Source organism: Chiroxiphia lanceolata, chromosome 12 (genome assembly GCF_009829145.1).
Source record: "Chiroxiphia lanceolata isolate bChiLan1 chromosome 12, bChiLan1.pri, whole genome shotgun sequence".
NCBI classification, from domain to species: Eukaryota; Metazoa; Chordata; class Aves; order Passeriformes; family Pipridae; genus Chiroxiphia; species Chiroxiphia lanceolata.
Window position 1 is genome coordinate 10,466,964 of NC_045648.1, and position 15,243 is coordinate 10,482,206.

Genomic DNA, 15,243 nt, shown 5'->3' on the forward strand with positions numbered 1-15,243 from the left:
GTTCCTGAAAGGCAGCTTAAAACAACTTAATATTCCTAACCAGCAGAAAACCAGGAATTTTCAGGTAAGCCCATCTGTATGCTCAACATTTGTGTTCTTTTGAGGGATGCAAGGGGGTTGTCATGGAAAACAACCATCAGACCTTGTGCAAATGGAGCAGACGCACGTTCCTGTGCAGGCTCAGGGGCTGTAACTTCTCTCTAGGAATTACTTCTTGAAAGACCATAACAGATAATCAGTAATGCAAATGCTCTAGTTTATTGATGAAATAGGACTTGGCTAATGCTGCTGATGAATTCTAGTTGCTGCCCTACTCACTGTTGGTCTTCAAGGGCCAGCAGATTCTCACTAGCCTTGACAGGTGTAGAAGAGGAGGTAAGCTGTGTCAGTCTGCACTGCAGAATCTGAGATCTTGGTGACCTGGACATCATCAAAGCTGTACCAGTGTTTGGTGGTTGAGTGCTTGCAGAATGCTGTGTAGTGGCCATAATCTATATCACCAGCATGGTTCTGTAACAGACAACACAGTCTGTTAAAACCAGAGTCTTGCTCTGTCTCCTCACAGGCAAACCGAGGAACTGCCCATCATTTTTTTTGTTTGCACTTGGAAAAGTTGGGAGAGAGGGTTCTAGCCCCCACTGGCCTACAGCAAGGAATGTTAATTCAAGTAAATGCTTTGAAACAGAGCAAATGGATTATCATTATGCTTCTCTATTTTGCAGTTTTACATTTGCAACCCAACTATTAGCCCTGATTTTGGTCACTATAAGAGGGCCCCACTTGCTGTGGACAATGGAAAAAAAGAGACCATCTAATCCTTATTTATAAACAGGATTCATGCAGGATCAGCCTGTGAGTTTATTCTGAGGAGGCTCCAACCAGGCATTACGTGTCAGGAGTGCATGCTTTTAAATTGGGGATGTTGGGGAAGAAGGACAAATGGCAACTTCTCTTGTCTTGGTTTACATACTGTTATTGGATTATGTCCATGGCAGGTAAAAAAAAAAGTATACAAAAAGCCATACATTAAAATATAAATCAGTATACATAAAGTCCAAACTAACACATGCATCATCTGTTCCATGAGGGAGAGCATTCCAACTAAAAGCAGGAAAGACAAAGCTTACCACTACAGCACACAGGCTGTACACTGCATTGTAGAAAAACGTGGAGCTGTAGGGAGAGAGATCCAGATTCTGTAATGGATAGTCGACAGTGGTTGAGAGTTTCCTTCTGTGCTTGTCCTGCCAGGCAAACCTGAAATGAAATTTTGAATGATTTTAAATAACCCTTGACTTGCTTTTGCATTGTGGTGGTTACTTAACTGACTTTCCTAGGGGAAGGGTTAGACCAACAACTGACAACACAGCGCTTGAAAGAGAAAGATCTCTATTAAACTTGTGTTTTACAGTATACTGACAGAAAGTGCACTAAACCCCCAAGAGATGTCCAGCACTGCTCTCACTGTGTCCTAAACATTTTGGACTGCACTGCACTGCCATTGTCAGCTCTTCTCTCATGCCAGGCTCCACCCCTCTTCCCTCTGTAACTTTCAGTACAAACTGCACTTTTAAACATTTACAATGTGGCCAAGGGCTGCAGCTGGGGACCACAAGTTCTTTGAGCACATTGAGAAAAGCAGATGCTGAATGGAAAATTAAATCATGACTTCAGATAACATAGTTCTGGGAAGCCAAATCATCCCAGAGTAGTTTTCTCTATAGGTGGAAAGTTGTTTAAAAAAAAAATCCTTAAGAGTAAATTCAGCGTCTGGCCACATGTGGCTAGTGAAGCCTGCTAATCCAGGAGCTCTTACACTGATGCACCTTTCTGTTTAGTATCCTCAGGTGTTTAGGCCTGATTTAGTTAAGGGATAAAACCAAAGCATAGTGTCTCAGCTGCAGTAATGACAAGAAAAACACTCTGTGTCAGTCCTGCACTTAGAACCCAAATTACAAGCTCTCCCACTGACCACAGGAACTCTGATTCCCAGGGATGTCTGACTATGAGCTGCTGCACTAATTGTATTTCTGTTACTGCCCATTTAGCTTTCAGGTATCAAAAGTACTAAAAACACTGGTGTGCGGTGATTTTTTTCCTTCTGTGCAAGGACTGACAATGCAAGTGACTGTCCTTCACATCTCACAAATCCCAGGAACTGGCCATGTCCTACCCCATTTAGACTGTACCTCTTTAGGTGAAAAATAATGATCTGTGGTGCCCTGGTTATGGTGGCCTTTACAGTGGCATCTTGGTTTGTTCCACACCAGTAGCAGTGGATTTGGTTGTTCCGAGTCAGTGTGTCTGGCTGAAAGAAGCAGTCAAGACACTCCTGTCAAAGGAAAAAAATAAAATCAAAACCACTTGATCAAACTGATCTCCCTCCACCCCTGAAGATCCTAAGCAAAGTAAGAGATGAATTTGCCATACTTCAGAGCTCTCTTCTTAATTGGAGGTGTGATGCAGCAAGGTTGTCATTACAAATACACTTAGAAGACGAAGCAGCCAACATTGGCTTCCTTTCTTCCCCAAGTGAGGAAATACTTGAGTGAGTGAAAGAAATCCTCATGGTTGCTACTGAACAATCCTGATGTCCCTCATCCCCTGCAACTCCCAAGCATTGCTCTTGTAACCCCACCAGCCTCTGTGGTCCTGAGACCAGTGAAGAAACAGCACTTCTCTAAGGACAGATCCAAGACTATCCATTAGCTCCCAGGAAACCCGAAGTAACTAAAACCCTGCATCTTTTCAGTAACATTCACTAGTCTAAGCCACCTCTTCCCACATGAAGCAGAACCCAGCAGGAATGCATTGGCAGTTGTACCTGCAGAGAGCACACTCTCCTAAAAGGGATGGGCAGGGAAAGGACGGTGAAGCTCTCAGGTCTGTCAGTGATGGTGTTGCATTTCAGACATGTGATACCATAACTGAGCTGTCCCTCAAATAACTGTGTTATAATGGATGTGCCACTGCCACTCCCTCTTGCTTCTGCACCAGCTCTGTGTCGCCTTGACTATACAGAAGAAAAAAAATTTAACAAAATTTAGATAAACAACTGTTTGAGTGCCTTCACTGGGTTTTAATGGTTGCTGCCACTGCCTGGGTAGGTCAGTTGTTAGTCTTGTCACAGAACTTGGCTCTAAAATCTTATTGATGTTTCATACAAGCAGAGTAAGCTTAATTCCTTTCTTCACAGAGAAATTTAAGAAAAAGATAATAATCTGGACATTTGACAGGATTTAACTGCTCAAAAAGCTCTTTATCAGTGGCTCTGAAGAGGAGAAAAGATGTGAGGGCGTGCATATGTGAAGATCTCAGGCAGATGAGAAAGCAGAACATTGAGCGTGGAAGGAACAAAGAGAGAGGTTAGGACAATGAAGCTACAGACAGCACTGTCATTTAAATTGGGGATGCAATTTGATGCAGCATTAGATGAGAAGCAAATTAATAATTGTGTGTAAATGGGTCTGAAACAAAGGTAGAAAAGAACAATTATTAGCGGCTCCATCACGGAGTTCAGAAGGGAGGACAGACAATTATTACATGGAATGCTAAATCATGACATGCAGAGGGAATTGCTACAGTCTCCAAAACACCACAGCTGGACTCACCTCCTTGAAAGCCTCGTGGAGCTCATCCAGCACACAGATCAGAAACTCCTGCGCATCGTGCTGAGTCCTCCTGCTAAATGTTGGGTACCGCTTCCCAAAGACTGAATGAAAAGCCTCAGGGGAAACATAGTCAAACTCTCCAAGCCACATATCGGACATCAAACAGCCAAAGGCAGTTGCAGACTCTCCAATCTCCCTTGGAAAAAAATACACATAAGTTTCAGGTAGAGTATGAAAAAATAGTGTCTCTGCCTTCAAACAGGAGCACACTATAGAAACTTAGAAAACATGTGCAGGTACAGCACAGCTCCGACAGCCTGTCATTGGGTTTGAGGGACTCTGCAGATCCCAGGTAGTAGGGATCATGGTCAAGGCAGCAGTGACTGTAACAGGTATTACCATCAAAATGACAAAAGAAGTGTAATGCTGAAGGTACCCAGCAAGGAAACAACCCAGGGTCTCAAAGGACAAGGAAACCAGCTTGTGGTGTTTGACTATAACTGCTGGTAGCTGGAGCCTCACACATTCTCATGGCAACATGGATCCTTTGGGAGGAAAACAGCAGTGCCAAGGCAAGAACCAAACCAACTCACGTGTGCAGGGCTGTGTTCCACCTCCCCGAGAGGAAATACTCCACCAGCTGGGGCAGGCTGCACAGGCACTGCAAAACCGCGTTCATGTAGCACGTGTTCTCCAGGTTCTGCAGGCCAGTGAGCCCTGGGTGACGGCTGCTCGTGTCCTCCATCTCTTCCTTGTGGGAATACTTCCATTTCCAAGCCATCCTTCCACCTACTAGGAAAAAAAAAATCCACAGCAGTGGAAATCTAAAATGCTACAGTGTTTTTTGTGTTATGCTCTTTAAAATGCCTCTTCAGGAGGTATTTCCTGCCGTTTCAGGATCTTTATAAACTACATACACATTTACTTTCATTGGGTTAATACAGTGGTGAAGACTCTCCATCTGCCACACTAGGCTCTTCCCAAGATGGTGAGATACATCATTAAGAGGTATTATTTAAATACCTGAGGTTTTAGAGCTATTCCTAAAATCCCATTCAGTCTTTGACTTCATATCCAATTACTCAAAATAGCTACCTTAAGCATTTCACCCTAAAGAATGCATATTATATTTCATTTCTTCTGAGGTGTGGTACTTAATATATTTTCTAAAACCATAGATTGCGGTCCAGATGCTACTAATAACAGATTATTCTTTAGATTTTTGCTATGTTACTTATGTTAAGAAAATTCTAGTAGGTTTTTTTCTTGCTGCATGAGTCTGTCCTGGACAAAACTATCCCCCATCCCCAATCAGGCAATAGAGAAGCTGAACACAAACACTACACCACCCAGAGGTGCTCACCAATGTTGCTGTTCTTGAATTTTTAGAGGCTGATACTCTATTCTGAGGCAGGGCAGAGAACTTAGAAACCGCAGCAATCTCTGTAGAACAAGCCAAGCAATGCCCCGGGTGTTGTGTCCCGTGTTCCATCCTGTCACCCGAGCTATTCCTGCCCCATTCCCTTTGTGATGTCACTTGGTTACGTTGGTCCTCAGGCAGGGGAACGTGCCTGGCCCGACCTGCCTCCATCTCCTCCCTATGTGCCACCCAAAACAGAAAACCTTGGGAAGAGAGGGGCACCCACCCCTTACACTGAGCAGGGAGCTTCAGCCTGACCCCCATTTATCCATGTCTGCTCATATGCTCTGGTGGAAGGGCAGTGATGATAGTGTTGACCATAAAAAGATTCAACTACCTCAAAACATCACGCTTAATTAGTCTATTTGTGTTATGAAGATTTTCCTGGGGAAAAGTAAAAAAAAAAAGGGTAGTGGCAGAGAAGTGGCTTTTATTTAGCTAATAAGACAGTGTAGTTAATCTCTGAATGCCATACACAGAAGAGCAGCAGGTTTTCCCTATTTAACATACAATTAGGGAAGTAACAAGTGTTCTCAGAAGAGGCCCAGGAAACCATTTTAAAAAATCCCTAATTATTTTACTTGTTAAACTTCAAGCAAAGGATGTCTCCCAGCACTCTTGGGACAGCTGTCACTGTTGTTAATCTCCCAAACTGGTTACCTTCAAACTGAGACACAAAAGCAACACCCCCACACAAACTACTGAAAATCTGGTCTACATTTTTGTAAATGGAACTGGATATGCTTATTCCTACTTTTTGTGGAATCTGAATCAAGACTTTCACTATTTTAATGTAACACGATACACAAATTCACATAGGTGCTACCTACTGCAAGTTCTGGGGCTGAGAATTAACTTACCATTACTTTCACCACAAAATGCATTACTTGCAAGGTAAAGTGTTAATTGGAAAAAGAAATATTAAATTATCAGAATTTTTTTAAGAAGCATTGTTACACGTAACATTCCATATGAACTGTTACTACCAGTTTTTCAGTTGCAGTCTAGTCTTTTCCCCTCTCCAAAGTCCTGCAGTGTTAAGTGTTACGGCATTAAGTGAGATGCAAACAGAAAGAATTAAAGTATAGGAAACCACTGCCACAGGCTTAAAAAACAAACCTCTCCTTTTCCAAATCACACAGCTGCTGAGCAGCAGCTAGAAAAGCAGCTCCCTCAGGAGCTGTGTATTTTGTCACAACATATTTGGGATTGGTTTTCTCTGAAATGTTTCAGCACCTAAATAATGCAAGAAAGCAGTCAACAATGCTGAATTGGGTGGATTAAATAATTAAATTAGGTAGCTTACTTACTTCCCTGTGTGAGACATACTCTTTAAATACCCTTGTAATAGGAATGTCACTGAGGCATTTCAGATTTTCATTAAAAAATAGAGAAGGTGTGAATTATATTCCTGTATTTAAAAACCAGGTTCTAAGAAGATACGCTAATACTTTGTTCTTGGATATTATCAGAAGTTCCAGTGCTGCTTCTACTTTCCTTCTCTCTGGTAATCTGAAGGAAATTTAAATGCTAAAGGATCACAACTCCTCTCTATTCATAGAGCACTCCCAAACTGATGAGGTTTCAACAGAGAGGTGACACTTGATGTTCTCAAACAAATTAAATTGCCTGCTCCTACTGCCCAACGCCAGCAGGATGTGGCACTATCCAAACAGTGTCAGGCTACTTCTTCAGACCAACTTGTTTTTTTCTTTGCCACCACACTTTTCCAATGCCTTCCCTGAAGGACACTTGACATTTCTTATTTTTTTCTGCTAGTGTGTAGCAGGTCATTTCTGAAAGTTATACATTTCTCCCCCCTTCAGTTTAGACAAACGCTTCTCATTGTAATTCCAGCTGTAAGTCAAACAGAGTTAAGCCAGTGCTCATGCCAGGGAGATGGACAGAAATATGAACAGTGTTAACTACTCCAAGGCTTACAAGAATTTCCCAACCATGTTTTTTCCTTTTGGTTTTGAAAAAGCTTCAGGTCTGAGTCACTGCAACACTGAGCAGACAGAACACTCCCCACAGTCACTCACACCCATCACACAGTCACATCTGTTTATTTTGCTAAGAAATTAGTCACATGCAAAACTCCTGAAGACCAGTAACATGGCTGTAAAAACTGTGTCTGTCAGGAAACAAAAACTTTCCCAACTTTTACTTGCGATTTTCTCAAAATGCTTTTCCTATTTCATACAATGAATTTGGTTGCATTTTCAAAATTACAGAGGCTCCTCTAGGAATCTTTCTCAATTTGCAGAGTCAGTCACACATCCAGACTAACTGTTGCTGTTACCTGGCATTAAAAAGGTGTAAATACACCTTGAATATCTGCCCAGGAGATACAGCCAGACATCTAAGAAGCAGCTCCTAATTAAACATTGTAGAGTTATTTTTGTCTCATTTGCTCATTAATCCCCTCACATGTGTTTGTCTATGACAGCTTTCACTTTTTTACCTCCCTAGTTTCTGGAGTTGGCCAAAGTTGCGGTACCTCAAAGGCGAACAACTGCTTTGATCCAGCATGGCAAAGTCTACTTTTCCACATAAAGAGTTACTTAAATTCACCAAAATAACCTTTCAGACTGAGATGGACAGCAGAAGTCTGTAAACAAGAATAAATTTATTTTAGATTCTTTAAAGATTTAATGATATACAAAATGTATACAGTATTATATCCTTATAACATTTTACCTTTCCCCATCAAACATAAAACACCATTTAAACAGCTATTGTGTTCGTGCCTTAGGTCTGTATCTATAAGATACACTACTCAATAAAAAATTTATAGAGCTATATACTGCCCTTTTAATTAAAAATTACAAATTAGTACCTATGTAACAAAAAAAAAAATATCGCAGCATGAAACTTCAGTTGGACAACAGTTTTTTCTTGCTGAATGCTCAACAATATTTGGGACAGTTAAATTACATTTTATTGGCATGAAGGTGCATTGCAATCTCCCGTACTTTACACAATGCTAATCCAACCCTAGTCTCTCTTAAGTAAGTACCACAAATAACGTAACATTAAGGATGTTTTCTACACAATTTTAAATACATTTACAAGTTATGTGTACATTCGGTTTCGATATACTGGTTTTACGAGATCTTTGGAAGGCAGAGCTTCTGAAGCAGTCACTACGTACGGACGAGGAAAAGCACTTCCAACTTGTGTTCTTACAAGGCAACTTATTTGGACCAGCACATACTAATTCTTCTATTAAATATGATTATACCAGTCTATCATGGCTTTGTTACTATTTGACAGTGACTTGATGAAATTGAAATGTGTAAAACAAGAAATTTTTATTATGCACAATTAGGGCTCTATTCCACAAAACAACCAAGCCCAGCTTTACAGTCATGAAGCTGCATGAATCCTGATTCAGGAGACTCTCTCTCTTTTGGAACAGATCAAGTTCCTACCTTCAACTTCATTCTGTTGGCATCCTATATACACCTCATTTGGTTCTGTCCTCTTCAAAAGGCCAGATTAAAAGACACCTGGTGAGGAAACATTAGTGGAACACTTCCGAAAACACTCTAAGAATACTCTGGCATTACAGAGGTAGGTGCTTTCTCCTGGTTTTGCTCATTGACAGTAAGACAAATGCCAAAAAGACAAATGCTTTACCTTAAAACATCAACTACTAAAATCCTTTTGGTGGAAGGCATATTTCCCACCAGAGGACTACAGAAGGAAAATCCTCCACTAAACCAAATAAAATAAAAATAAAACTTTCTGTTTAAAAAGCCCCTTTAAAAACACATCTTAAATACTTCTCATTATTCCCCCTTTAGAATGATCAGCTGCCACGCTGCCCTGTAGATGGTTATCACAAGTTGTAAGGTCCTTAGATTATGGACCAGCCAAAATCCCACTTATGAGACAGTAATCCTTCTTTTGACATGTCTTTCTTTTAATTATAGTGAAGGACAGGTAAGTGACAACTTTGTGATGTTCCATGAAGTTTGAGTGGAGCCACGGATTTGGTCACATCATTAGAGCATCAGACGAATAGAACCAGCTGAATCGGATTCTTTGGTGCAGCTTCCAGGCTGAATTGTCAATTCAGGGGAATCATCCTGAGGAAATATCATCTTGTCAGGTGTGTAATCATTCCTCTTCAGATCTGTACAAACAGAATGAAGTCATAATGATTACTATTTCTTGAGCTAGTAGAATCAGTGGGGCATAAAAGTCTAGCAAAGAATTGGGTATGCAAATGTAAAGAATTCCTAGATATGTAGTGTCAAAAAAGGGATGCTTTTATCATACATGTAATCAGAAACCCAAAGTCAAGTTACAAAACCACTGTTTATTACTTATTCCACCTCCACAGCATGACTTAACTATTTCATTATGTACCATACAACATCTCATGACATAAATGTCTCAGAAGAAGAAATACAGCAGCTCTTACCAGGAAGTTTGAGTTTCCTGCAGCAGGAATTGCAGTGGTGCTTTGCTCTGAAGTTTTTTATTGCATCCTCTCCCAAATTGGCCGGACCAAACACCATATCATGGGACCTTAGAAATAAAGTGATCATAAACATTGGTTGCATGTGTTCTCTGTCTAGTGAAAATTTTATAATACTTTAAGTCTTTCTTTAACTTTACCTTTTTTCTCCAGCTTTTATCACAGAGGGATCTGTCAGATTTTCACCAACACCTTCAGAGAGAACATGAAGAAAAAGTTAAATCTGACACATTTCTGATTACATAAATACATTAATATTGATAAGCATAGGAATCCTTAGCTATGACTTCTCAGCTTCCCCAAGAATAAAAGCAGAAAAAAATCCCCAACAAACACAACCCAAACTATATGATTCTCTATCCTTACAAAATTGCTCCTAAATGAGCACTTTGTACTTCTCAGATTTCTTTCACTTATTTTTACATCTGCCTGCAATTCCTAACCTGAGTTTTCACCTGTGAGAAAATTTCCCTATATAGCTCCCACAGCCAGAATATCTGGCACACAGTTCAGAATAAATACAGCTTACCATATTGGCACTGCACAAATGCACCAAAAAAATAGAATTTTTATAGCACATTTCATTAGGAAAATATGTATATATTTCTATTCTCTGTGTTGCTGTAAGATTTAATGGTATATTAAGAGCAATGAAGCTGGTGAAAGGTCTGGAGCACAAGTCCTGTGAGGAGCAGCTGAGGGAGCTGGGGCTGTTTAGCCTGGAGGAGGCTCAGGGGGACCTTATCACTCTCTACAACTCCCTGAAAGGAGGGTGTAGCCAGATGGGGGTTGCTCTCAAGCGATAGGACAAGAGGAAATGGCCTCAGGTTGCACCAGTGGGAGGTTTAGATTGGACATGAGGTAAAATTTCTTCACTAAAAAGGTTGCCAAGCACTGGAACAGGCTGCCTAGGAAGTGGTGGAGTTACCATCCCTGGAGGGATTTAAAAGATGTGTAGGTGTGGCACTTGGAGACATGGGTTAGTGGTGGACTTGGCAGTGCTGGCTAAACAGCTGGACTCAATGATCTTAGAGGTCCTTTCCAATCTAAATGATTCTGTGATTAAATAAGAAAACCACAGATTCAAACTAATTAGGCCAAGAAGAACTAAATAATGCTTGTTATTTATTACAGGCATATGAATTCTTAACAAAATGCTATCAAGAGAAAAATTCACATACATCTATCTTGGCCCCAATCCCAATTTCAAAATAAGGACATTACCTTGCAGATCTAGCACCAACAGTTCTCCTCTTGTATATTCATATGTCCAATGGCTGAAAGCCAGCATAACCTCCTCCAGCATGTTAGTTGGGATTATTTCATCACCATTATTGTTGTTATATTTTCTAAACTCTCCGGTCATGCACTCCTCAACTGCAAACCACTGGCCAGCAGAGTGGCAATATAACAGGAAAACTTCCAAGAACCTAGTAAAAAACATATTTAATGAATATATTTCCGAGATAAGTGACAAATATATCATTACTATTAGACTTTTATTTGATTTATTAATAATTTAAATAATTATAAACTATTATACAAAGCCATTTAGGTTATCACACTAGGTTAGAATCAGTGCAATAAGTGTCAATGGAAAATACTGCCAAGGATAATTCTCCTTGACATATTCACAGTAATATTCCAAGACATACATCCACATATCAGTACCTTAATATGGTTGATGCATCTGTTAACAACCCTGTAGGCAACCTCCTGTGTCAAAAGCATGCACCATAATGGCAGTTCAAATACTCACCTTGGAGAGTATGGGATGGATTTGGGCTTCATTTGATTGAATGCAAAGGTGAGCTTCTGTGCCGCTCTCTGCTGCTGAATTTCCTACAAATCAAACCCTTCATTAGCTGCACTGCAGAGCAGGGAACAGTGAAGAGCCAAGCAGGCACTGGGAACAGTGTCCATTCCCCCAAGACAGTATAACAGATTACTTGCTTTTTAAATTATGTCCATGCTTTAAGAGTTTGAGCTCTTTGATTAAGTAAGCCTGGAGCGGAGTTTTTAACCCTTTAGATTCACACAGAACCCCAGACTAGCCATTTTTTTCCTTTGTGTAGTAAGTATATACTAATTCTTGGGTGGGAAAATTATTTCTCTTTAACATATAATGCGTGTCTATGTATAATAATTGACAAAGATAAAAAACTTACTCTCAGCACAAGTGTAGCACAGTGTCCTCCTTGTAAATGCTTGACCAAGTATTCACAACTTCAGGAAGAAAAGACTTGATGATATAAAGATGCCCTGACTTCAGGATATCATATTCTGACCACGTGCACACTACTTTAAGAGCTCGACGTAAACCTCCTCCCATCTCCTCCTTACTTAAAAATTCAATTTTAGCACAGAGTCCTAGCTGTGACCAGGAGGACATGCTGTTGTTCAAGATGCTGGGAGAACTTTCTTCAAGGCGATACACAGTGACTGGTTCACCTGCGTTACAACACGGGAAGAAATTACTGCATTGAATTTCCCAAGTTTAAATTTAAAAGCACTGAAAACCTACTGTCTTTTAGATTACAACATGCTGCAATATTAAGTCATTACTATCATCCTGAATTAACAAAAAATTTTAACCACCCAGTAGGAAGACCCCTCTCCAACTTTTTTCACACAGCTGCAGAACAGTACAGCAGCTTTGTCCTCCTAATTAGAACTATTTATGACACTGTTCAAACACTGAATAAATGTTTGTTTATATTTTATACGAGTCAAGACAACTTAAAGGAATCCTTCCAACATTTGTTTGTAATAAAACTGTTAGCACAATACTACCATCACTGTATCACCATTTCTAAGGACAACTATAATTAAATCTACATTTCATAATCAAGTGAGTTGCCCTAGAAAAGGTGTCATAAGTATTTTGGAGTGTTCTAACACAGAGACTAGATTTCTTTTAGTTTATTACGACTTTAGTTTCACACTTGCTGTGAGCAAGTGTGAACTTTGCCTTGATAATTTTGTATTAGAAAGATCAAGCCAAATTAGAGTCTATATAAGGTTTGCTTTTATTTTCTTCCACAGCGAACCAGCAACAGGAAATAAAATTCTTACCTCTTGGAGGCACAGGAGTGAATGGAATGCTCTGTGATAATCTCATCAAGTTATTTCTTTCTACAGCTGGAGGAAAAATACAGCATTTGTTGAAGTTTAGGGATCTCATAAGCATCAGTAAAAATACAAACATTAGTTCACAAGAGTGACTGACCTGAGTAATAGTAATTGATATCCATGATAGGCTTGAAAGGAGAAGCAATGCCTGAAAAGAGATTAAGGGGGGGGGAAAAAGAAGATACTGCTTGCTACCTGTATTATGTACTAAAATATCACATGCAAAGAACACTTGCCAAATAACCAGAGTCTGAAAAAGATCTGCTGGTGCAGAAATTAAGTATTGCACTTAGCTTTCAGTACTTTCGGGGAAAAAATAAAAATTGTAGTGCTTAATGATAGGCTGTTTGTTAAAAAAATAAAAATCACAGTATTGTGTGTCCATTAAATTCTAAATTACCAGTAATTAAATATATTCTTATATAAGACCCAAACAATTGCTTATATGAAAAGATCTCACCTTGTTTATAAGAGAAAGAAAACTTACCATTCAATGCATCTTCTTCTGATGGCCTGTGAAATGCCACAAAACCAACAGTCATTGCTTCTTCAAAACTTACTTTGTATTCCCTGATTTTGACACATTATCCTGGGTCACCTTATTAACCCCACAGTACTGCTTTTATCCTATTTTTCAAGGGCAGTACAAGTTTTCTTAATTACAAAACAGTAATGGAAAGCTGTTAAGTAATCTCATGTTTTTAGAGCTACACTTTAAATACCACCAAGTCACGTACAACATTATGTAAAGTTTGCATCACAAGAGCTCGTTCCCACAGAGGTGCTTTAATTAAAACTTGTTCACAACAGCTTACCCTTCTGTTATCAGATAAATAAGGTAATGGCTTTAACAGTTAACTCAGGGGATAATTGTTAACAAGAGCAATGGCTGCACAATTTCAGAGGTGGTTACAGGTTGAAAGGTTGAGTAAAGAGGTGAGCTCCTCACTAAGTGTCAACAAAGTCATTTTCATTTAGGGACATGTTTTGCCCTCTGACATGTGATGCCATTAATCTAAATGGAACTTGTGAAAGTATGGTGAGAAGCCCAACATGACCTGTCCATGTGCACCTGCAGCCCAGGAAACCAACTAAATCCTGGCCTGCACCCCGAGAAGTGTGACCAGCCGGTTGAGGGAGGTGACTCTGCCCCCCTACTCTCATGAGACTCCAGATGAAGGACTGTGTCCAGATCTGGGGTCTCCAACATAAGAAGGGCATGGATTTGTTGGAGCCAGTGCAGTGGAGGCCACAAAGGTGCTCCAAGGGCTGGAGCATTTCTGCTACAGAAACAGGCTGGGAGAGTTGGGGTTTTCAGCCTGGAGAAGAGGCAGCTCCACAGAGACCTTACAGCAGCTTAAAGGGGCTACAAGAGAGCTGGAGAGGGACATTCTACAATGGTATGTAACGACAGAACAATGGGTAATGAATTTAAACTGAAAGAGGGTAGACTTAGATCGCATTAAGAAGAAATTCTGCACTATGAGCATGGTGAGACACTGGCACAGGTTGCCCTGAGAAGTTGTGGGTGCCCCATCCCTGGAGTGTTCAAGATCAGGTTGGACAGGCCTTTGATGAACCCAGTCTAGTGAGAGGTGTCCCTGCACACAGCAGAGAGGTTGGAACTAGATGATCTTTAAGGTCCCTTCCAAACCAAACCATCCTTTTTTAATCCTATGATTTCAGTGAACACTGAAATTTGGTTATTTATTAGAAAACGAATTTAAACCTTGAGTTGTTTCTTTTTTTTTTTTCATTAAATTCAATTAAAATACCACTATAATCAAAAGACAATTAATAAGAAAAATAAAAATAGAGAGTGACTAAAAAATTGCTCCATTAGTAGAAAGCTTACTTACATTTGACTGCTATTTGAAGGTCTACCTTGTAGCCAATCCTTTAAAACAAAGGAGAGGAAAAACAAAGAGGGCTTCAGTTTTGTAAGGAAAACATAGTATATTTAATTGGAGGTGGGGTGGTAATGTGTTTTAAGATTTTGCAGAACATCCTGTTTATCAGAAATACTTCACCAGGTTGTACTGAACTTCAGCTGAATGGAAAGACTCAGATACAACAGAGAAATGGTAACTACAATTAAAGCGGATAAGGCTATATATTCATTACTGTTTCATGGATTATATAAATACTTATTTTCTTTAAAAGTTGTGGTTTTTTCTATAAACAGGAAACAGCATAGATTTTCATAGTGAGAACATACACAACTTATTCCCTTAGTCAAAACAGGTCTCCTGTTGCCTCCTAGAACAACTGAGTCCACAAATTAGAATTATTCTTTACACTGGTTGTTCTCCTATATTTGTTCACTTTCTAGTTCTGCTTAACAATGTCATCAAAGGTTGATACAAACCGGCAGTAAGGCTGCCTTAGAGTCCACCTGCTGAGTGTCTTCACTCGATGCTCTTCTGCTGTTGCTGTAAACTACAAAGGAAAGAGATTTGTAACTGGACAAAGGACAGCACGTCATTGCTACCTATTTCCTAATACAGTGAGCAACCAGACAGCTTAACGTGGCTCTCATAACAAGAGCCCGATCCACAGCTATCTGATCTTTAAAAAAAGGTTTCCAGCAC

General features: G+C 39.9%; 2 protein-coding genes across 4 annotated transcripts in view; both read right to left on the reverse strand.

The window, feature by feature from the left end:
- Window positions 1–235: 235 nt before the first annotated feature.
- On the reverse strand, window positions 236–8,569 carry USP50 (ubiquitin specific peptidase 50). Of its 3 annotated transcripts, XM_032699782.1 has the most exons (8): window positions 8,466–8,569; window positions 7,496–7,642; window positions 4,205–4,400; window positions 3,612–3,807; window positions 2,825–3,013; window positions 2,190–2,332; window positions 1,128–1,257; window positions 236–510 (listed from the first exon to the last, which is right to left on the reverse strand). In XM_032699782.1, the coding sequence occupies exons 3-8, from the start codon at window positions 4,390–4,392 to the stop codon at window positions 349–351; spliced, it is 1,008 nt and encodes a 335-aa protein (XP_032555673.1). In that variant the 5' UTR covers window positions 4,393–4,400; window positions 7,496–7,642; window positions 8,466–8,569; the 3' UTR covers window positions 236–348. The 3 variants fall into 3 exon arrangements, with proteins under 3 accessions (XP_032555673.1, XP_032555672.1, XP_032555671.1); XM_032699781.1 differs by lacking the exons at window positions 7,496–7,642; window positions 8,466–8,569 and adding an exon at window positions 4,975–5,224; XM_032699780.1 differs by lacking the exons at window positions 7,496–7,642; window positions 8,466–8,569 and adding an exon at window positions 4,975–5,206 and having other exon boundaries at window positions 4,205–4,403.
- The window catches only part of TRPM7 (transient receptor potential cation channel subfamily M member 7), a 53,521-nt gene continuing 46,184 nt past the window's right edge, over window positions 7,907–15,243 (reverse strand). The window contains exons 30-40 of the mRNA XM_032699761.1: window positions 15,021–15,091; window positions 14,512–14,549; window positions 13,140–13,165; window positions 12,750–12,800; window positions 12,596–12,661; window positions 11,689–11,971; window positions 11,280–11,362; window positions 10,745–10,950; window positions 9,661–9,712; window positions 9,464–9,570; window positions 7,907–9,172 (exon numbers count right to left, since the gene is read on the reverse strand). Of these exons, the coding sequence (XP_032555652.1) occupies window positions 11,691–11,971; window positions 12,596–12,661; window positions 12,750–12,800; window positions 13,140–13,165; window positions 14,512–14,549; window positions 15,021–15,091 (533 nt within the window). The 3' untranslated portion in view covers window positions 7,907–9,172; window positions 9,464–9,570; window positions 9,661–9,712; ... (1 more) ...; window positions 11,280–11,362; window positions 11,689–11,690. The remainder of the gene's footprint in view (window positions 9,173–9,463; window positions 9,571–9,660; window positions 9,713–10,744; window positions 10,951–11,279; window positions 11,363–11,688; window positions 11,972–12,595; window positions 12,662–12,749; window positions 12,801–13,139; window positions 13,166–14,511; window positions 14,550–15,020; window positions 15,092–15,243) is intronic.

Bases quoted from the DNA above. Each gene is read 5' to 3' on its own strand.
- USP50 (XM_032699782.1), bottom strand. From the start codon at position 4,392: ATGGCTTGGAAATGGAAGTATTCCCACAAGGAAGAGATGGAGGACACG. The intron at 2,333-2,824 runs GTACAACTGCCA...TTCCTTTGACAG, and splicing joins GGAGAGTGTGCTCTCTGCAG to GAGTGTCTTGACTGCTTCTT. The intron at 1,258-2,189 runs GTACAGTCTAAA...ATTTCATTTCAG, and splicing joins ATTATTTTTCACCTAAAGAG to GTTTGCCTGGCAGGACAAGC.